We start from the raw sequence: 22,131 nt of genomic DNA, 5'->3' as shown, positions 1-22,131 counted from the left end.
GAACCTCATGCAGTTTACCACAACTGATTTTTATTTTTATGTTAAATGTCTGGCTTGGTTGATGCTATTTATTTATCTGTAAGTGGAGCATGCCTGAGGCTCTCACCAAGTCAGAATGCTCCCCACGCCCTGATGGCCTTCCCTAGGATGAGTTACCATCAGTTCTTCATCTCTTCACTCCCCTACACCCCACTCTTGGGTATTCAGCTGGGACATCATCCTTAAAGTGGAAGCCGCCCAGAATTCCAGCCTGGAGGTTTATTTTTCTACTTGTGCGGTCAGCCAACCACAACAATTCAGTCTGAACTTAAACACACTTGGATATCACAATTGCCATGTAACCACTAATTTATGGCAACTTGGGCAATGTAGTTTTGCTTGTTGAATATTATTAACAAGAAGTTATTGTGCACTATACGACCAAAACTATGTGGACAACCTTCCTAAATATTGTGTTCAGGTGTTTCAGGCACACCTGAAGTGCATAAAATCAAGTATACAGCCATACAGTCTCCGTAGACAAGCATTGGCTAAAGAGTACTAAAGAGCTCCATGACAACTTGTGGCAAAGGTGCCATACCTTCATTAGTTCATGAAATTTCTGCTCTCCTGGATCCGTTGGGCTAAACTGTAATTGTTATTATTGCGAAATGGGAGCATCCAGAAGCAGCAACAGTTGAGCCACAAAGCAGTAGACCATGCAAACTCTGAGCGAGGCCGCCGAGTGCCGAAGACGGAATTGGACGAGTTTGGCATGGAGGAGCTCAACCCAGCCTTCTTGTTCAGCATCAGTGCCTTACCTAGCAAACGCTTCTTTGGACTGAAAGTCTAAAGTCCACAGACGCACTCCAGAATCTTGTTTGCTGAATAGCAGAAGCTGTTGTAGCTGTAAAAGGGGCCTTCTCCATGATGATATTAATAGCTTTGTAGTGCAATGTGCTAACTCACATGGGAGTGATATACTTATGGCCATATATCCATTGCGTACAAAATGGCTTCACCTCCCATCTTGAGTGGAAGTTTTGAAAAACGCTTGAGGAAAAGGAAACTCAGATATGAATTGAATTGAATGGCACTATGGCGGGCCTAATCTTGGCTGGCCTCAGGCCAGGTCATTCAGTGTTCGAGCTGGCTGGCCTGCCACCTGATCACCGGTACGGAAAGCACTTTTAGAATGAATATTTAACTGGCCGAGTGGCACAACAAGTTCTGTGGACCCTAAATGGTCTTTGTCCCTGTCTCTGTCACACTAGCGAGCTGTGTATGTATACACATGTTTGGTGGTGGTTGGGGTTTGTGTAGTGTGTTTGTGTGGTAGCATTAGCTTGGTGAGTCCTTACTGTTGCCTGTTCACATATATTGTATACTGGCAGGCAGGCTCCTCACAACGCCTGTTCAATAATTCACACTGCAGGCCTGGCTGGCCTCTACCCAGTCTGGTGGGGTGGGGGTGTAGGACTGAGCGGCCATAAGAAATTTACATTTTGAAGACTTTAAAAATGAAAGTTTAGGCTTTTTGTTGAAGGTGATGGTCCATTCAGTATACAGCAGTGCTTCTCAAACTGGGGTCAATAAATAAACAACAACAACAAGTGTGTGCGTGTGTGTGTGTAAATAGTTTTCGAGGTTGGAAACCAGAACATTTTTTCCCCCCAAAACTGACCACTGTGATAAGTGAAGGTGCCCTTGCTTTTTGTGTAGTCCGTTTGACCTGCATTGCTAAAAGTAAAAGTATGGGTCTGGAGGGCAAGCTGTATGCCTGAAGGGTAAAAAAGCAAGCCAGATATTATTTAGTTTTATTCTTTATTCATTAGTCTTCTTTTCTTTGTTTGTAGGTTTGAGGTCTTATTTTAAATGTAAATTTGCTTTTGGTGTTCAAATCATGACTTTGTATACATTTTAGTGTGCTAAAGCAGTTAAGTGTTGTAATGGAATTATTAGCCATGTTCATAGAGGTAAAGTAAGGGTTATTGTGCTGTTTTGGTTTTTAATCTCATTGTGGCCCTTTTATTTAGACATTTGTATTAATTTTGTTAAAACAAGATTAGTGGTGAAATAAAACTGGCTGGTCACCTATTGACTGCAGTTGTGGGTGTAATTGTTGGTGTGCTTGCTGACTGCTGAGTGTGACTGACATACTACACATGTATTGGTAGCCAGTGAATGTTGATCCGCTATTGAAAGTCAAGTTTGCTAGGTGCTTCCAGCACTGAGAGAACCAAAGAGCAGTTCCTGCTGGGGTGTCTTGGTAGGCCTGGAGCGGGACTATTATCTCATCTGCCACAGGTCACCAAAGGCCATTGGTCCCCAGAGGAATTTTGACATGTTGAACATTAGCCAGGCACGTGTGGGATTTTGGGTATGGGGAGGGTGAAGGGGGGCTCCATGGGCTTCCTCACCACCAGTGCCCTTTGGTTGAAGGGAGTGAGGGGTAGGTTAACATTTTCCTGTCTTTGGTGCCAGGAAGTGGCAAGTGCGCGTATATTTGCCATTCTTGGTCAGGGCATATTCCATATAGAACAGTCTTTCATGTGAGACACTTCCTTCAGGTTGTCTGTTTCTTATTTTTGGATGTATGTAGGAGAAACAAAACGTACGTAATCATCAGATTCTAGAGCCTAGGTAATGTCACTCTTCTGAGTTTGCTTAGCTCACAGTGACTCACCACGATGTTTAAAGACTTCACGGTGCACGTTTGGGCCAAGTGCTGCCTCATTGCAGCTCAGTTGACAGTTGGTCTGAACCACTTTAAGATATGACTCAAGTGCATATTTGGATTATCTTGAGACTTTTTAAATGTTTGACCTTGCCTAGTGCCCATGTAGCTCTGACACGCTCTAAATAGCTCTGACTAACACATCCTCTAATTATTGTCTATTGAGAAAAACCTCTAATCTCTCTTGCCTAACTGTGTACACCTCCTCATTCTGCCCTCATGCCTGTGTTGAGAGGTGATAGAGCTTCTATAGGCTAATCCACTCAGCCACAAAAATTAAACAATTTGTATAAATTGCTAATCGTTCGTGCAACCTTAGATTTTGTAATACTGATGCTGCATAAGGCTGTAATATGGGTGTCTGTGGGTGTTTTGATCAAATGCAGCAATCATTTGAACAAAGAAATGTTCAGAATTCAAAATAGCAAAATGACACTACCATGCTCTTTTCTCCTCTCCACTTTGCCTGCCCCCAAACCTTTTTTTTTTTCTAATTCTGTCTTTGTCTATCTTGGTCTCTCCTGTAGGTTTGCTAAGAACCTGTCCCCAGATAAGATCAATCTGAGCACACTGAAGGGGGAGGGCCAGCTGACCAACCTGGAGCTAGATGAGGAGGTACTGCAGAACATGCTGGATCTGCCCACCTGGCTGGCCATCAACAAAGTCTGCTGCAACAAGGCTTCTATCCGGGTGAGTACCACAGCCACCCCTCCCAGTTCTGGCCAGGCTGTTGGCCTGCTCTAGTTGTGTTGGGTTTGGCTACTGCTGTTGTTGTAGGTGTGGTAAGTGGTAAAGTTTCAGGGTGTGGTGAAATTTCTACAGATGTTCCTGTTCTCGTTAGCCTCCTCTCTCCTATAGGTTAGCCAGGAATTGAGTCTGGGAGACGTCTCTCTCCCTTTCATCTCATTTTCTTTTGGTCTTCAGTTTCCTTGCTCATTTGCTCTCTTTCGCCGTCACTCATCTTAGTATATTTCCTAAGCCCTTCGTGTTTAGATAGATTTAGTCTTGCCTCATTGGGGTGGAGTTCATTTCAGCCTGGTTCACTGTGACTAGACTGTCCAGAGTTTTACAGCCATTCCTTTGTATAATGAAAGTCCCTCCTAGCATGTGGAGTGTGAAGCTACTGTGATAAACTGCCTTGGGTCAAGCTGTGTGTGTTGGTCAGTGTACGCCAGCTATGAAAATTAAATGTGGCCTGGTTGATGAATACAGTAAAGACACAGACAAGCCAAGGCGGTGCGCCAGAGCCTCTGTGGACGTGGAGCTGTCAGCTGTTGTCAGTACGGGAGAAGGAGAGGCATATATTGCGCACTTGCAGAGATTTCCATTCATATGTTGGTCTCTCTCTCTCTCTCTCTCTCTCTCTCTCTCTCTCTCTCTCTCCCTCCCCCTTCTCCATGCTCCATGAGCCCTGGCGCACTGTAGGGGTGATAGCTGCTGGTGGTTAATAAAGTCCTCTGAGGAGATGCCCTCCCACCTGAGTTATATAACATTATCCTCATTCACGAATTCCATTAACAACAGCTTGGAGTGTTCTGGGTGTGACTGCCCAGTCAAACCAGCTGGGAGAGTTCTGGGTACGACTATCCCAGTCATAACAGCTGGGAGTGTTCTGGGCACGACTGTCCCAGTCAGAACATGAATGTGCTTCTAATGAGTCACTATCTCGTGAGGGCAGCCCAGAATTCAGTCACTACCATAATGTGGGGGTGGAGGATCACAGTTAGATGCTACTGTGGAGTGAAGCATGAACAACTTCGAGAGCAGCCCAAGGTGTTTGGTGAGCTGTACCTGTCCATTTAGCGAATGATCCTGCCATCAACAGTCCTGACTGGTCATAACTATAGCAAATGATCCTGCTACATATGGCACCCACTGGATAAGGGTTCACTTCTCCTACCTCCTCCGCCCCCTCGGTTTGGCCAATGAAGGCCTTAAATTCAAAGGCTAATCAGCATAGGTCTGCCTTTTTTGTGCATGCGTGCGCACACACACACACACACACACACACACACACACACACACACACACACACACACACCACTTCCTGTGTCTTTTCTCCCTCTATCTCATGCACATTCACTTGAGTAGAGTACTAGGGGAAATGTGAGGTGCCAGCATTATTAGCCTGGTGGTGGCTAATAATGGTTAGTGACTTGCTTTATAAGACAGCAGAGGTGGAAAAGCTGCTCAACTGGTTTAGTGTTGCACTGCTAAACATGCTGTGTGTGTGTGTGTGTGTGTGTGTGTGTGTGTGTGTGTGTGTGTGTGTGTGTGTGTGTGTGTGTGATTTGTTTGTTTTTGTCCCTTTGTTGTTAAAATATGAGCTATGGTAAAGGTTTTAAATATGCACTATAACAAAAAAGAAAAATGTTTATTTGTGTCTGTTTCTGTTGCTCCAATTAGATCCCATGGACCAAGCTCAAAACACACCCTATTACCCTGGTATGTGTCGCAACTCACTTACCCCATGCGTTGACTGTATAGAGTAATGCAGTTAATTTTCAAGACACAGCTTCAGAAGCTTTTAAGCCCAGTTTCTGTACCTGCTGTAGCACCCACTAAATATAAATACAATGCTTTAGTTCTGCTTCAGTAAAAATATGTTTTTCAGTCATTGGACAAAGTGGTGATGGAAATGAGCACCTGTGATGAGCCACGCCCACCAAATGGCCCTTCTCCTATAGCAACAGCGTCAGGTCAAAGGTCAGCTTGATTCCTCCTTTGACAAATGTGCATTGTCATCTGCTTTTTATTTCTCTTCCTTGGTTGGTAATCTCTACACTCCCTTCCTCCAGTGAGTATGGTTTTGCGGAGAAGGTTGTAGAGGGGATCTCTTTGTCCATCAACTCCATCGTGATCAGGATCAGCGCCAAGGCTTTCAATGCTTCCTTTGAGCTCTCTCAGCTCCAGGTGTACAGCGTCAACACCAGCTGGGTGGTCAGCGACCTGCGCTACACACGCATCCAGGACCCCACGTTTGGAGAGGTATCCACGCCCCATGGCCCACATGCACACACGCAAGCACGCCTGTCGCCCACAGCGGCGCTCACAGACATGGCTGAGCCACGTGTTGTGCTGCAGATCCTGACCTTTAAGGAGGTGAGTTGGCAGATGATCCGGATCGAGGCGGACGCCATCCAGAGCTCCGAGCATGAGGTGGTCAGCGCCCCCATACGCCTCATCACCAACCAGTCTAGAATCAGAGTCACGCTCAAGAGGAGGGTGAGAGCTCGCATGCGCGCACGCACACACACATACGCATGTGGCTGTTTATGAAAATGTAGTTAAACCTATTTACCTTTCTTTGTTTGCGCAAGTTTACTATTTGACCTGTTCATTATTGAATGTGTTCAATGTATTAAAGGTAGTGGTAAAAGTATTAGTATTCTGGTCATTAGTTATGCTCTGATATGCTGATTTTCACTGGAAACTCATTTCGGAGTGGCTGGGCTCAAAAAACATTTTTACCTCATTAAATATGTGAGCTGTTTCTGAGTTTAGCCAAATATATGAGCTGTTTCTGAGTTTAGCCAAACACAACAACATGTCTTTGCCTGCGAAGATCTGAAGATGGACTTTTGTAGGCATTGCCCTTTGGCACACAGTACTCAGATTCCTCAGGTTCCTCAACGGTGCAAATTGGCATTTTGTGATTTCTGCCTGCTACTGAGAGAAAGCCTGCCGAGTAAGGGAAGTGCTTTGCAGCTCTTAACTTCAGTGTAGGTATTAGTATCGGTAGTAGCAGGACTCTCACGACACAGAATTGGAGATCGGTATTGAAGCTAAAATCCCCCAGCCTGATTCGAGCATGTTTACTGGTCATGGCAGAGATTGCTTGTACACTCTCATACACTCATACTAACGAATCCGACATCATGTCATAGGCCATTAGCTTTTATGAGCTGAGCTCTAAGTTGAGCCCACAAGCTCGAAGTGCACCGTGGGCAAGCCACTTCCTCACCTGTGTGCAGAGTTTTGAGCAGTGCCCCCTGGAGTGTGTGTATATATATGTGTGTGTGTGTGTGTATATATATGTGTGTGTGTGTGTATATATGTGTGTATATATGTGTGTGTGTGTGTGTGTGTGTGTGTGTGTGTGTGTGTGTGTGTTTTTCTCAGACAAAGGACTGTAATGTGGTGGCGTCTAAGCTGGTCCTGATTCTCGATGACCTGTTGTGGGTGCTGACCGACTCTCAGCTTAAAGCCATGGTGCAGTATGCCAAGTCCCTCAGTGAGGCCATGGAGAAGTCAGCAATGCAGAGGAAGAGCATGGCGCCCGATTCCTCACAGGTGTGCGTCTATGTGCGTGCGTGGACTGATCTTGTTCTCTCTGGGTAACCCAGTCTGTGACCATGTCAAAAGCCACAGGTACTCCAGCAGCCTCCCATACCACCATGCTGCTTCACATCAGCCATGTTGCCTTTTTCAGTGCCAGAGAGTATTAATATCTTTTATATCCTGGCTCTTATGCTCTCTCTCTTTCACTCCTGTTTCCGCTGTATGAATGAATTATGTCCTAGTCCAGTGCACCCATCAACACTAATTGTCTTGCCATATGGCACACAAACACACCGCACAGTCAGGATGGTAGATGTGACCTTTTCACAGCTCCTTGTATTTGTGCACCACTTGTTGGCTGTAAGGAGAATTATTAATTGCTTGTGTCTTGTTGCGTTTCCCAATGTGTTGAACCATATTTTTACTAAGGATGGGAATTTGAAGGTGAATCCGGCATCCAAACATTCACATCATTTTAATAATTAACAATTAAAAACTACTGTCCTATATAACTTTGCATTCATACACGGTGGTCATACACAGTGCTCTTTTGGAATACAGCCAGACGCTGCCATGTGTTGTCCTGATATGAAAAAGTGGCTCATGCAATGCACTGTAATCACAGCAATGAAAGATATGGCTGGCAGGCTTAGCTATTGGTGAGCGTTTTATCCTTTTTTCCCACTGCATTTAACCTGGGAGGTAGGTTGCTTGCCTTAATGCTAATAAGGAAAATAAGATGGAAAACGGTCATCCCCATGTCACCTTTGAAACGCATCCGACTGCAGCGCTTACCAAGAGCGGCAACGTACAGTAGGGTGTGAATCTGGAGATATGTCTACCTAGGAAATCCGCTTGCTGCAGGTCCTTAGACTACATGTATTAGAACCTCTGACCAAATCAAGAGATTCTAATGCATTCAAAACTCCACAAATCAGTCAAATCAGTTTGTTTTTGGAAAAGATGAATGTGTAGGTGATCTTTGAAACTTTTATGACTATTCGAAAATTCCTAATTCCTACTTCTGTTTTTAATGACAGAACACACACACACACACACACACACACACACACACATATATATTCAGTGCCTTACATAATAATTTAAGTTAACATAATTGGAATTCTATGTCATGAAACTATTCCATAATATTGAAGTATCAGGAAAGGCAATATAGTTTCCAAAATTCTAAACACAAAAAACAACACACAAATTTTGAGTTGGAAGGGACCTTGCTGACGTGTGTGTGCGTGTGTGCGTGCGTGCGTGTGTGTGCGTGCAGATAGCTACGGCATCCCCCTCTGTGCAGCAGGTCCACACGCAGCAGGCCTTAGGGGTGACAGACCCCAGCGCCTCTATGGCCTGCCTCTTTAACACCTATAACGTGTGTGAGACCTCACACCATCTGCAGATCACACATCTTGATCTTCACATCTGCGACGACATCCATTCCAAGGACAGAGGTAGCACAGTACACACACACACGCATGGGGGGGAAGTGCGAAAAATCACGCTCACATCTCTTTCTTACGGCCTACCTATAGTTCTCTAGATCCATCACGGTGTCAAAGTCAAATTTATTTATATAGCGATTTTTACTACAGTTGTTGTCACAAAGCAGCTTTAAAAATGTCAGAGTCCAAGCCAAGTCCAAGTTCTTTCCTGGCTCTTCTTTTTGATTGGTGGTCATGCCCGCAGTTTCCCTGTCTCTCATCTCTCAGGGATCAATCAAAAGATTGAAGGCGGAGCCATGCAGCTCTCTTTCAGCTCCATCACCATGGACTATTATCCCTTCCACAGAGCAGGTGAGAACCAGTGTGGGCTCTGCTCAGTCGTGTAGACACTGGGAGTGAGTGGGAGGCTCTACAGTGTGGACTCTGAGAATCTGCCCAGCAGTGTTAACGGTAGGAGCACTGACGTGTGTATGCGTGTGTGTGTGTGTGTGTGTGTGCGTGTGTGTGTCTCGGTCCTCCCACCGCTCCATCTGGTAGGTGAGAGCTGTCTGCACTGGGTGCACTACAGCGACGCCACCAAGACCCGGGAAGGCTGGGCGCACTCGCTGCTGGAAGAATTCCGCTCCAACGTGGACATGCTGAAGACGGCTGTGAGCGGCCAGGCGCCAGGCTCCCCTCTGCACGGTGAGGCACGCCTCTGGCCCGCCACCTCCCTCCCCTGCCTAGCTGCCTCTGCACTTTCCTCTTACAGCTTTGTTGCAGTCATTTCCGGAGTCAGAACCTGTGCGTAGGCGCCCCATGTAGAATCACTGCCTTCCTCTTTTGGTTTATGCGAAATGTAGGAGCACATGAAATAGACACACCTTGCATAAATGGACTGAATGAAGAATGGTTCCCATAATTTCACACTGTTCTGGTCCAGAAACCTTCTACCTTCATGTCTCTTAGGATAGGTAAAACAGTTCAACATGTTCAGTTAACAACGTCCAATCCAAGAACAGTATTTTTTAAAGAATGAATATTTGAGTTGCTTTTATGAACTAATTTAGTCTGTTTTTATGGCTTAACTTATGTGTCAAATCATGAAGGTGGTTCGTATTTAACCTTTTCCATGAAATCTCAATGCAGTGCTTAGTGAGTGCACTTTTAAAGATGTGGGCCTCTGATTGTTGACTTCTTCCGGGAGTGCAAGTATACGTGCATGTCCTGAAGTGTTTATTACGGCTGATGGAATGGGAGCGCATGATGCTGAAGTGCTGCTTGTGTGCCTCTCGTTAGAATAATTAACCCGCTGGAAAGGAAGAGCACCTGCTGGTCCTGTAGGGGGCGGGGCCACGCTGTGTGTGTGTGTGTGTGTGTGTGTGTGTGTGTGTGTGTGTGTGTGTGTGTGTGTGTGTGTGTGTGTGTGTGTGTGTGTGTGCGCGCGTGTTCTCCCCGCCTGCCCCTCCGGCTCTGCGGCAGCACGTGCGCTGTCCCGAGGCCCGCGCCCCTGGTAACGGGTTGTGTGTCTCCTTAGAGGAGCCGGCTGCTGGCATAGTGGTTGGGCAGCTGGACTCTGGAGCCGAGGAGCGGGCTCTTGTCCCAGACACTACCCAGTGCTGCTGGTGCCTGGAGCCAGGTACCTCTCCGGTGTGCGTTTGGGGTGCTGCACACTCGCCCGCTCGCTCGCCGATCTCTGTGCCGGGTGGGTGTGCACGGCAGTCTGAGCGTCCGTGTGTCTCTCCTCCGCAGGGAAGATCTCCACGGGCGTGAGCAGCACCTTTGTGCCGCCAGCGCCCCGTTCACAGCTGATGACCAGCTCGGTGGTGCTCCGCATGTCCGACTTCAGCATTTACCAGGCAAGCACAGCAGACGTGCACACGGCACTGCATGCATACTTAAACATAGTACCAGGTTTGGACACGTCTGACTGAATGCATCATATTAAAGGCACTGTAATCTAAAATCTAATGGTTTATGCTTCAAAATATTTTTAATACAAATATGAACATTGTTAGAACATATATGAATTGATTTCCATAATTAAAAAAAAAAATCAGTTGCGCAGAATTTATATAGAATTTAATCTAAAGTGTGTGCTGGCGCTCTGTCATTCTTGGTTTGTTTTAGGTGTCGACAGCAGACCAGAGGCGCACCAGCCCTAAAGCCATGATCTCCTGTAATAAAAAGACCCTGTACCTTCCTCAGGAGATGCCCGCCGTCCACGCCGAATTCACCGAGTATTACTTCCCCGATGGCAAGGACTACCCAAGTAAGAGCCAGTCCATGGGTTATACACTTTGTAAGGCACTTAGTAAGACTACACTTCCAGGACTAGACTAAGGTTGCTGCATTCAGTTTCCGCTACCCTTCTAGAAGCAGAAGGAAGGACTATTTCAGTTAGACGTAACTTCTTCCTGCCATGCAACAGTAGCTGTGGTGGTAGTAAAAACATCAGGTTTGTCATCCCGGTTATGTGTAAAGAGCAGCGTAGGCTCGAAGGGGAAGTCTGCCTTTAATGTTGAGTCACTCTGCCTTTAATTCTGAGTGGTTAGACCTGATTGGCACTGGTGGCGAGGGGTGGACGGCATTGAATGAGTGAATGGGACGGCACTACGGCCAGCAGGCGAAGATGGTGCTGACGGAGCTGCCCCGAGCAAGAGAATGCGGGGGACCACCTCTGGACGAGGGCAGGGGTCGGGCCTCCATCTCAGAGCGTGCTCTTTCTCTCTCTCTCTCTGTGTGTGTGTGTGTGTGTGTGTGTGTGTGTGTGTGTGTGTGTGTGTGTGTGTGTGTGTGTGTGTGTATGTGTGTATGTGTGTATGTGTGTATGTGTGTATGTGTGTATGTGTGTATGTGTGTGTGTGTGTATGTGTGTGTGTGTGTGTGTGTGTGTGTGTGTGTGTGTGTGTGTGTGTGTGTGTGTGTGTGTGTGTGTGTGTGTGTGTGCGCCGCAGTCCCGTGCCCTAACCTGTACGTGCAGCTCAACGCGCTGCAGCTGGTGGTGGACCCACGCAGCCTGGTGTGGCTCAACCTGTTCGCCCTGGACCTCCGACACAGCCTGGAGCAGTTCATGCAGCTCTACAAGCTCAACGACTCGCAGAAGCCCGACGAGCACGTGGACGTGCGGGTGGACGGCCTCATGCTGAAGGCGAGAAACGGGACACACGTGCACACTCATACACGCGCATGTATGCAGTCTAGCTCATCATAAGAATTCAGTAAACCAGCATGCTGCTCTCAGCGTCTCTCCCTTACATATGCAGTACAGGGTTGCATTAAGATTAGGAATAGTTGTAGAGAAAGTGTGATACAAGACCACAAGAAAATAACGTACGCGTCTGTGTGCGTAGTTGGTGGTCCCTGCTGAGCAGGAGCAGCCTCAGCCGGACATACCACGCTCCATATCAGTCCAGACGTCGGAGATGGTGGCCACCAACACGCGCCACCCCTCCACCTGCTCCCGCTCCAGCCTGGAGGCCCTCCTCCAGGCCTTCCAGGAGCAGGCCTTCTTCACCTCCTCCTCCTTCCCGCGCGGGCCGGCCTCCTTCCCCGTGCTGCACCCGGTCTTCCGCCGCCACGCCCACGAGCAGGACACGCGCGTGCACGACGTGTACCGTGGTCTCACCCCACCCTCCCTCTCCGCCCACGCCCTCAAGGCCTCTTCGGCCACCGACCTGTGGGCGCTGCACTTCTCCCAGTTCTGGGTAGACTACGAGGGTGCGCGCGATGCCCGCGGACGCCCCGCCCCCTGCGTGGACTCCTTCCCCCTCACCCTGTGGATATGCCAGCCTGCCCGCTACGCCCAACACCAGCAGGCCCTGAGGGCCTCGGCGGGCCCGCTGTCCCGGGCCGACTCCGCCGGCCGCCTGCAGAGGAAGAAGCTGCTGAAGGAGTACTACAGCGCGGAGGGGTCACCCTCCCTGGCCCCGCCCACCAACGGCCTGCCCAAGCCCCTCTCCCTGGACGGCCTGAGCGTGCCCGCCGCTCCCTCCCTCCCCGCCTCCCCCGCCGCCGGCGAGCCGGACGTGCACGTGCTCGTGCACGTGCGCAAGCCGCTGAGCGTGCAGGTGAGCCACGCCCAGGGCGTGTTCCTGCTGCAGCTGCAGCGGGCCGTCACTGCGCTCCAGCGCACGCTGCAGCAGGACCTGGAGCGGCACGGCCTGCGCCGCCAGCCCTCCCCCTCCCGCTCCTTTGCTGCCTGCGTGGCAGTCCTCATGCGCAGCGCCGAGGTGGCCCTGCTGCTCCGGCCCGGGGCCCAGGCCCAGGCCCGGGCCGCCACCGCCACCGGCAGCCCGCCGGGCTCCGGGCCCTCACCCGCCGGCAGCGAGGGCGGCAGCGATGCGGGAGAGAGGCCGCCCGCGTCGCATCCACTGGCTGCCACCTCAGAGGAGAAGACAGCCGAGAGAGAGGGGAGCGCCGCGGAGCCCCAAGCCCAGCAGGGCGAGGCCACACCGGGCAAGGCTGCAGCGGCGGAAACCACGAGCGAGCCACCTTCCAGAAATTGTACTGACAAGAGCCAGGGAGCCCGACTACCCCAGTCCATGTCCAGGTAAAACGACACACAGCACAGTGATTCAAGACTGCTGGCAGTTACAGTGTGATGGCTGACAGGCTGTGGGTGTGCTGGATTGCAGAGTGCATTTGTGTTTTACAAACTGGGTCATGAACCAGGTGTCTCGTGAAATAAGGCATTAAAAGCAGGATGTTATTGGGTGCTTTTCAAAGGGCATGTTGTCGCGTAATGCCACGCTTGGGCTGTGCACGCCGTAGAGGGTCGCGTGACTGCTTGCACATGACGGCTTCTCCTGTTACTCAGCTGTGCGTTTCATTCTCTGTCTCTAAAGGAAAGGGAGTTTATCAGTGGTCTCTGACCTCTTGACCGCTACACACACCAGGTCTACTTCCTTATGTTCCATATCCAACATGTAAGACAATGGCCTGTAGGGCTTTGTGGCTGTGTATTCGTGCGGGAGAGAGTGCATGTATTTGACACCCACTGACCAATCATGACGTGATTTGTGTTTGTGTCTCTGTGCCCGTCTCTGCCAGTGTGTGCGTGTGCTCGTGCGTGTACGTGTGTGTTCTCATCTGTGTGTGTGTGTGTGTGTGTGTGTCTGTGCGTGCGCTCGACATCCACAGACAAGTCGTGCCGTGCTTGTATCGTAGAACCTTCTGCCTTTTCAGTGGAATAATGCACACACAGCAGGTGGTTGGCCTTGGTTACATAATGAGGACACTGATTTAGTCATAACAAACATACACAACTGACTCTCTAATGAAACTGTACCTTAATAAACCTGACTGTAACGCTAAACCTAACCCTGCATAGGGAGAAGGCAATGCCTGGCTATAATTTAGATTAAACGAATTTGTCAGGGCCTGTAAAGAATATGTTGTCCCCCCACCCCCCCACCCCCCCCCACCCCCCCCCAACACACCCCGACACTCTCATCCACTCACTGCTTCCTGCCGTGTGTGTTGCAGTGGGCGTCTCATGCGTGACCGGTCCCAGTCCAACTTCTCAGTGTCTTATAAGAACATGAAGAGTCCCTCACTGCAGTCTCTGGACAGCATCTCCATAGACAGCTACTTACTGGAGGACGGAGATGGGTACAGTATGCTAGAGAAAGGTAGACACCTGCAGCCTCATTCGTCTTCCTGTTGTCTTTAGCCAGGCTGGGCTGCCACATGTCAGCAACATGACCACCAGGTGGCAGTATTGCTTCATGGGCTCCATTAACATTTAGTGATTAGCTATTTGTATGTCTTTAGTTGGTGAGAATTGATATATTCTTAATTGTTTGTCACATTCATTCCTTTCATCCCAGGTGTATGACATCAAACCATGACAGATTTGGTGTGTGTGTGTGTGTGTGTGTGTGTGTGTGTGTGTGTGTGTGTGTGTGTGTGTGTGTGTGTGTGTGTGTGTGTGTGTGTGTGTGTAGACGACATGTCTATCTCTGGATTTAAGGCCACTCTGTGTGAGTCGAGCGTTCCAGAGCAGGCCACGGAGGCTCTGATGCAGGATGGTGATGACTCCCAGTCACCTGACGCAGTCAGCGCCACCTCACAAAGCACTGATGAACCTACCAAAGACATGGTACTGCCACCTCTTGTGCAATATCTCTCTCTCCCTCTGCGCTTTTGCACTCTGTGCTTTCGCTCTTTTTCTGTACACTGTCACCATCTCTGACTCTCATCTGTTTCACTCGCTCACTCTCATTCAGTCTTTTTTTCTCCCTCTCTCTTGCACTCTTTCTTCCCCACACACACAGATCACTCTTGCTCTTTGTGTTACATACTATGTGCATGAGCATGTGCCTTCTCTACCCCAGATTTCCGTGCTGGTCCTGAAGGCTCACTCTGTGTGTACCTCTCTGGATGTGAGGGGTGATAGTACTGCATTGGCTCTGGAGGTGGGGCAGGTCCGGCCCAATCATCTGGGAAACATCAGCCTACGCCAGTATCTTAGCAACCGCAGTCTCAGTAAGACCACTTCCTAAAGTGTGTGTGTGTGTGTGTGTGTGTGTGTGTGTGTGTGTGGAGAAAGTCCTGACTGTAATTTACTGTAAATGTAATGATAATGTACATCTCTTAGGATTGGTCACCCCACAAACTGATGATCAGAGCAGTGAAGGTATTGCTTGCGTTTGTGTGTGTTGGGTTTGTGATATGACACATGATGTGCATGCTTTCCCCTCTTAAAAGTGCATGTGTGTGCATTTGTAGAGCTGGGCCTTTTTTATTTGACCAGTAAAGCACCCTGTCCACCTGTCCTGGGCAGGGATTTCATCTCTCAGCCATGCCTTTGTCGTGAAGCCAGAGGGTGTGTACCCTACCTCGCACACGTACACACACCTTCACACAGCTCTGCGGTTCTGCTGTGGGGATACATTTGCCATAGCTCACTGAGTGTTGCAGAAACTAAACTGCTGGTTCAGGAGAATTTAAGCTACACACATGCGCATGGTCTCTCTCTCACACACACACATACAGTAAACCAGCTTTACAGTAAAATAATGTCCCGTCTATAATTTAATCCCTTAGCTCTTGCCACTCTGATTTCTCTTCAGCGATTTTCCAACTAGCTGCAGTTTTTCCCAGTCTTACCCATATGCTGTGCTCTCTCTGTGGTTCTTTCTCTCTGTTGCTCTGTCTGTGGCTCTCTCTCTCTCTCCCTCCCTCCTGTTCCTTCACCAATGCTGTTTTTTTTTGGGGGGGGGGGGGTTGTTTGTTTGGTTTTGTTTTTTTTCAAAGCGAATCGCTGCAGTCTTGTCATCTCTCCCTTGTCAACTCCCTCGAGCTGGACGCAGCATGGGGTGGTGTGGAGTCTGTGCGGGGGTCAGGGTTGAACCCCTGGCTTGCTTCTCTACGGTGCTGGCTGAGTGGAGATGAGCTTTAGATAACCCGCCACCCCCAACCTCCACCGCACCTCCCACGATCACTCCCAGAGCTGAAGCGCGTCTCCTGCACGCTCCCGCCCGGTGGCCATCCACACCACTCATCCACACAATCAGAACCCCTAGATCACACATCTCCCTTCTGGCCATCTCTCTACTGGAAGCACTTTAAAACATTAGCGTTGGACTGTGCCTCTTTCAAAGTGATGTATAATATGATTCTGGGCTGTGCGTTTAGATGCGTTTTTCCACTGTATCACATTAAGGGCGTGTGCTGCTCAGGAGACTTTTGTCCGCACGCGTCCACGGACGTTGGTACATTCAGAAAGTTTCAGTAAAACATTGTGATATCTCCAAGGTACAACTGTCTCATGCCTTAATGATTTCTTGGTTGTGTGCATTTGCGGAGTCACAGGGTGATTGAGACCTGTGTTTTTGAAATTGTTCTTGTGGACTTCTTATTAAATGGTATGTTGACAGGAAGATGGTTGATTTGGACAAATGAATCACATTTTGTCTCTATGGAAAGGCAGCGTCTCAGAGCAGGACCTCTTCAGCGAGCACCAGACGCCGGAGGTGCGTCTCCGGCTGGAGAGCGGCCCCGAGGCAGCCGCCCACTCCCCCCTGGCTGAGCGCAATGGCTTCCTGCAGTGCCACCTACAGGCGTTCAACGCTGACTTCCTCATGACGACCTTGCGCAACCTCAGCGTCTTCCTGGAGGACGACTCCACCTCCCAAGTGCTGCCCATGGAGATCATGATCAAAGATACGCATGTGAACCTGAAGGTGCGTGCTCATGCTGTAAATGCACACCTGCGAGGTTCTCAAAAACGGCCCGTGCTGTTACCACAGAATGCTTATAGTCTTCCCACTGTCTTGATGCTGCGTTGTTGGTGTGCGGGTCGTAGGATGATGGCCCTCAAGACAACTCTTCAGAGCCGGAGCCCAGCACGATGGCCCTGCACATTCACAATCTCCTGGTGCTGCGCAAAGATGACGGCTCCTTTCATATCGGAGGTTACATTCATACCTCTCTCCTTATATTTTTCTCTCTCTCTCTGCTTGTTCTCTCCTTTTACAGAATGTAATCCCTTTCTTTTTATTCCACGCATGCTAATGGTTTACCTGCTTTCAGTTTTGTTTTTTAAATGCCTGGGTTTTATTTTGAAATTGAACTGATTTTGAATGATGCTTGTTTAAACTGGCCCCTCCCCTTTCTCTTCCATTGGACAGTTGAGCGTGCTGCAGAGGCAGAGCCTCAGAAGGCGGGGCCTGTGACTGACAGCAGGCTCAGTTCTGTCCCTGAGGTTCCAATGGCCGTGGCCACTGAGCCGAAAGCCACTCAGACTGCACCTCTGTCACCCACAAGCCCCATCCCCACCAGTAGAGAAAAGGTATAGCGTAGTAAACAGCCATTTATTCAGTATGAATGCTACAAACTGTGACACAGCGTATAGCCTTTTGAAACTGGCACTACAGAATCTGTAGCCTGAGGGCAAAAACAAAAGCCTCAATCTTGCGAGATTTCACTCTGGCTGTCTTCTGCAGATTCAGTCTGGTATTAAATGACCAGTTTTGCTCATGTGTGTCGTTGGTGAGCTAGCTGGTAAATCAGGCCAGGAGAATAAAAAGCTTCTCTACTGAGGAAATCCTTCAGATAATTACAGCCTGTTTCTATTCAGTTGTGCCTTCTACATCTGTCATACCTAAAGAAGTTTCCCCTTACAGTGCCAGCCTGAAGAGCTGCTGTTATGGTTTCCACTATGGATAAACCGAACACACTGATTGGCCTGGCCAAGCCAAACTCCTCCCTCTCAGATTAGCAGCAGTCCATGGAGATCAAAGTGAATATGTTGCAAGATTCAGGATGGTTTTCTTTAGGCTACAAGACCTGTTATATGAGCTGTTATTTATATTACCTTTTGTGACCAGTAGTATGGAAGCATATGAATGGTAGTATGTCCCTTGTCTTAGCATTAAAAGTGAAATGGATCGGAATGTCTGAAATGTTGTGCATTGAATTCTGAATGTGGTGTATATTCCTCTCTGTAGCTGCTCATAGAGGAGAACGAATGCTTAAAAGTGGAATTGTCCAAGACCAAGATGGCACTCGCCGAGGCCCAGATGGAGAAGGACTCCCTCCTGCACCGCATGAAGAGCCTCAAACTCAACAGTGGGGGCAGCATCAGCTAGTAGTTTGGTTTTTTTTTGGTGTGTGTGTGTGTGTGTGTGTGTGTGTGTGTGTGTGTGTGTGTGAGAGAGAGAGAGGTCCTTTACCCCATTATTCAAACTTACCTCACACACAAAATTAAACCTCTTACACACATCATACTCTCTCACACACAAACTTTTATGCTCTTAGGCATTCTTGATGGTGAATGTGAGTTTGATGATCGTGTTTTCTGATTGGCCTAGACAGTTGCCATTTAATTGAGCAGTTTCTGAATCGCTTATAGTCAAATATGCCCCTCCCCAATATGCAGTTGATTTCCTAACAAGCAGAAATCCCTCTAGGCCGCGTTAAATAGAACAAAGAGCTCAGACCCAAATTAATGAGGCTGTTGGCATCTTATGCTGAGTTCACGCTACACGATTTTAACCCTGATTTTCCGCTCGCCAAGGTTTTGGAGGACACCGAGAAAAGCTCCAGATCAGAGGCAGTCAGCTCTCGATCAATCTGTGAGAATTTTTCAAAGAAACGACCAGACAGGCTCGCCAATCGCTTGCATGGTATCGCATCGTTCTCCGTGTCATTTCTCGCGTGTTTTCATGACAAAATGTAGTTTGGAGGTCAGACAGATTCATCGGATGGTGAAACATCTTGTAGTGTGTTATCCCCTAAGGCTGATGAGTCATGTAGTGTGCAAACCGCAACGGCTTCAAGATTCCCTTGAAGACAAGATGGCGAGCTGACGACTGAAGGCTGTGTAGTGCGTAATGACGTCAACACTATGACAAACGTGTTACGACAGCGGCAACAACCAGCGTCGTTTATTCAACCCTGTGAGAGGAACTGATGACCGCGCTGGAACCAGTCAGGTGCTGATGCAAGTACCACTGTATCAAACACTACATTTTATTTCTCTGGGTGGGCCTCAGAGCTGTGTCACAGGTGAATTATTGTTTGCTTGTTCATTTGTTCGCAGACATTTATGCCTCTGTGTACTGTCCAGTTGTCTAACTGAAGTAAAGCTGTGACACTCTGTGATCATCTTTACAGATTTCACCAACCCTCCTACTCTTGACAGCCCATGGTGTGGAGAGCACACACAATGTTAAATTATTTTAAAATGTAACGGGAGGAGCATCGATGAATATGACAGAGTAGAAATGCATTTTTGACCTTGCAGAGTTATTCAAGCAAGAGTATAAAGTACTGTCTTTTAAAACAACACTTAAAAGTACAATTTGTTAACAAATACTTAATTTGTTTGTCAATACTTAATACTTAACATGCAAACAATAACTCCCCTTTGTCACGGCTTTGCCTGGTTCCAGCACGGTCATTAATTCCTCCCTGCAGTGCTGAATAAACTTCATCAACTGATACATCAACTATTGGTTGTCGCTGCTGTCACAACGTGTTTCCCACAGTGCTGACGTCATTAGGTGAATTTGATATGTTTGAGGCCAACAGTCTTTCTTCATCCTGAGTTCTTCGTTCCATTTAACGAGGCCTACGGGGTTTTCCACTTGTTAGGAAATGAACCGCAGGTGGGGGAGGGGCATATTTGACTATAAGCGAATCAGACACTGCTCACTTAAATGACAACTGTCTAGGCCAATCAGAAAACGTGACAGTCAAACCCTCTCACATTCACTATCAAACTTTGAGAGAGAATGTCCAAATGTGTGTGTGTGTGTGTGTGTGTGTGTGTGTGTGTGTGTGTGTGTGTGTGTGTGTGTGTGTGTGATGGTGTAAGAGGTTTGATGGTGATTGTGAGAGGAGAGTTTGAATAATGGCCTAAAGGAACTCTTGTATATGCATGTGCCCATGTGCAGGTACAGGACTGACACCAGGCATGGGATCGGGGGGGCACCAAAGGGGCCTTTGGGCTGGGCTGTGGGAGGATTCCGTTAATTAGGCACAGTGTTGAAAGACCCTGTGAAGAGATTTGCGTTAAAGCCCATCATCCCACTCTTCTACTCATCACTCCATCTTCATATCAGGGGTTTTCTGATGGACTGCTTGTCGTTTGCTTTTGCAGCTCAATTGCTTTGTGGGAGGTTCACCCGCACAGCCCCACCACTTACACACTCTGGGGAGTGTGTGTGTTTGTGTGTATGAGCATGAGGGCACATTGTAGGCTCAGCCAGAGAATAGTCTTAGTCAGACAAGTCGAAATGACTCTGAATGTCATATCTCTAAAATAATGTCTTAGAGTAAACTTAAAAAGACAGTTTGCACAGAACTCACTGTATGTACTAAAACCTAATGAGCTGTTAACAAATTGTTTGTGTGTATAATAGGGATAGCACAAAGAAATGTGTACAGAATTCTGAATGGATGGGTTCCAGTGCGTGTGTTTGTGTGGAATGTGGGGCAATTTTTGCAATGTTTTATTACATTCAGAAAATGGAATTATTTTCCTCAATATTTAATCCCGTGCACAATACAACAATTTCCATAATGCAATGTTGCACTTAGCTGTTGAGTGTCTTTGTAAATATAGCAGCTCTTTGTTCACCTTGCAGCCATAGGCAAGGACCTTGCAATCCACGTGGATTTCTCTGCCCTGTGTGTGTGTGCGCGCGTGTGTTTGGGCTATCATTCAGTGTGTTTTTAAAAACATTTACCTTTTCTCATTTTTTTAAAGACTGAAGTGCGGCACAGTGTTTGCAGGTCTTATGCTGTGAGAGCATTATACCTCTGTATTTCTCAGTGGAGAACCTCACAAGACCATCATGTCACTATAACAGGTCCATTTGGCCTTTCGAGACAAACCCATCTTTCCTATTCTGACTCTTAACATGGAGGACAGATGTACCACATTTTACAAATCAAATTTTCTTTTCCAAAGTTTACCCAGCGGTCGGGCGTGAGTCCCACTGACTCGTGCACGATTTTATACTTGATTTTTGGGGAGAATTTAATATTCATGTATTAAATTAATTGCTTAATCAGCTCCTTCCTTTTGCATTTATAATGCTAAGGAGAGAACAGGCCTAAGCAGTAAGGTCTTGTGTACAATAATTTATCTGTACACACATTTAGTTTTAGACCAGAGCCCCCCCCCCCATCCGTCCGCCTGCTCCTCATTCCTCCCAGAAGCCTCTACAAGTGCCTGTCCCCGCGCACCCTCTCTAGCGCCTGGCTGGCTCGGCCCTCGGTGTGAGTTCCTTCCACTCCTTCCTCCAGGCCCTTTGTCAGAGGTGTTCACCGACATCAAACTTGAGAGAGGTGAACCAACAAGCCCTGGACTGCGTAAAAGACTAAATCGCTACGGGACGTTCTCCTCGTGTCCCACGGCTCCGGTACCCTCCCCCGCCGTCAGAGCAGCAAGTTCTCACTCCGAGCAAGAGCCACCCTGCAGACGAGAGCGCTACCTGCTGAGCACAAACGGGAAATATTACAACGATGAAAAAAGCAAATTTGTAAAAAAAAAAAAAAAAAAAAATTAATAATAATTATTATTATTTAATAAGTAAAAGCTGCTGATACGTCTGAAGAATAAAATGCAATCTTTCCTAAACCTTATGGGTGTGTTACAGTAAAGTGCCTGATTTTTTTTATTTTTTTTTTAGCCACTGTTCAGTTGTTTATATTTTTAATGATGTATTGTGTAACCATTCAAAGAAATTGTGAACAAAGTGTATTTTAGGACATTTGATTTAAAAAAAAAAACAATTAAATGGAATGGATAGCTAAGTAGCTTCAGTGAGCAATACGGTGCTTATAAACGTACTAGGCTCACAAGGTTCTCAGTTCAAATCTGCTCAGTTGAATTTTCATAGCTCTTCGTTATGACCACAAGAAACCACAAGATGATTAGCATTATGTACGGTAGTGTGGGGGAGAAACATTAAAATTACAAAGGCAGATGTATTCTGTCTATTATAGCTCACAGATGAGCTATAATGGACAGAACACCAGGCTTATAGCTGCAATATATTAAACCACTGCACAATTATTTGAGGTTTTCAGGGGAAGTCTCAACATATGCAAGACACAGACAAGATATCTTTGTTTTGTGTTGGGAAAGATGTGTTGAGTATACACAGGGTGTTAAGTATACACTGAACTTGAACATTTTGTTTTATAACAAGTTTAAAGTTATAAAAAAGTAAAACTGCAGAT

The 22,131-nt window shown here is 47.6% G+C and overlaps 1 protein-coding gene across 6 annotated transcripts in view; it reads left to right on the top strand.

Moving 5' to 3' along the window:
- bltp3b (bridge-like lipid transfer protein family member 3B) overlaps nucleotides 1–21,531 on the top strand; it is a 29,781-nt gene extending 8,250 nt beyond the window's left edge. The window contains exons 2-23 of one of the 6 annotated variants that reach the window (XM_035521858.2): nucleotides 3,244–3,406; nucleotides 5,123–5,161; nucleotides 5,331–5,422; nucleotides 5,515–5,704; nucleotides 5,801–5,941; nucleotides 6,839–7,009; nucleotides 8,280–8,460; nucleotides 8,719–8,802; nucleotides 8,989–9,135; nucleotides 10,183–10,289; nucleotides 10,561–10,702; nucleotides 11,388–11,581; nucleotides 11,784–12,982; nucleotides 13,918–14,063; nucleotides 14,379–14,533; nucleotides 14,769–14,919; nucleotides 15,032–15,070; nucleotides 16,363–16,619; nucleotides 16,742–16,850; nucleotides 17,067–17,227; nucleotides 17,886–18,006; nucleotides 19,836–21,531. In XM_035521858.2, the coding sequence (XP_035377751.2) occupies nucleotides 3,244–3,406; nucleotides 5,123–5,161; nucleotides 5,331–5,422; nucleotides 5,515–5,704; nucleotides 5,801–5,941; nucleotides 6,839–7,009; nucleotides 8,280–8,460; nucleotides 8,719–8,802; nucleotides 8,989–9,135; nucleotides 10,183–10,289; nucleotides 10,561–10,702; nucleotides 11,388–11,581; nucleotides 11,784–12,982; nucleotides 13,918–14,063; nucleotides 14,379–14,533; nucleotides 14,769–14,919; nucleotides 15,032–15,070; nucleotides 16,363–16,619; nucleotides 16,742–16,850; nucleotides 17,067–17,227; nucleotides 17,886–18,006; nucleotides 19,836–19,918 (4,072 nt within the window). In that variant the 3' untranslated portion in view covers nucleotides 19,919–21,531. Of the gene's footprint in view, nucleotides 1–3,243; nucleotides 3,407–5,122; nucleotides 5,162–5,330; nucleotides 5,423–5,514; nucleotides 5,705–5,800; nucleotides 5,942–6,838; nucleotides 7,010–8,279; nucleotides 8,461–8,718; nucleotides 8,803–8,988; nucleotides 9,136–10,182; nucleotides 10,290–10,560; nucleotides 10,703–11,387; nucleotides 11,582–11,783; nucleotides 12,983–13,917; nucleotides 14,064–14,378; nucleotides 14,534–14,768; nucleotides 14,920–15,031; nucleotides 15,071–16,362; nucleotides 16,620–16,741; nucleotides 16,851–17,066; nucleotides 17,228–17,885 lie in introns of all 6 variants that reach the window. The other 5 variants (XM_035521867.2, XM_081712524.1, XM_081712523.1 and 2 more) reach the window with 5 other exon arrangements.
- Nucleotides 21,532–22,131: the final 600 nt, after the last annotated feature.

This window comes from Electrophorus electricus, chromosome 4 (genome assembly GCF_041902795.1).
Source record: "Electrophorus electricus isolate QZ-2024a chromosome 4, ASM4190279v1, whole genome shotgun sequence".
NCBI lineage: Eukaryota > Metazoa > Chordata > Actinopteri > Gymnotiformes > Gymnotidae > Electrophorus > Electrophorus electricus.
Note: the sequence above shows the minus strand (reverse complement) of the source record. Positions and strands in the feature narration are given on the sequence as shown.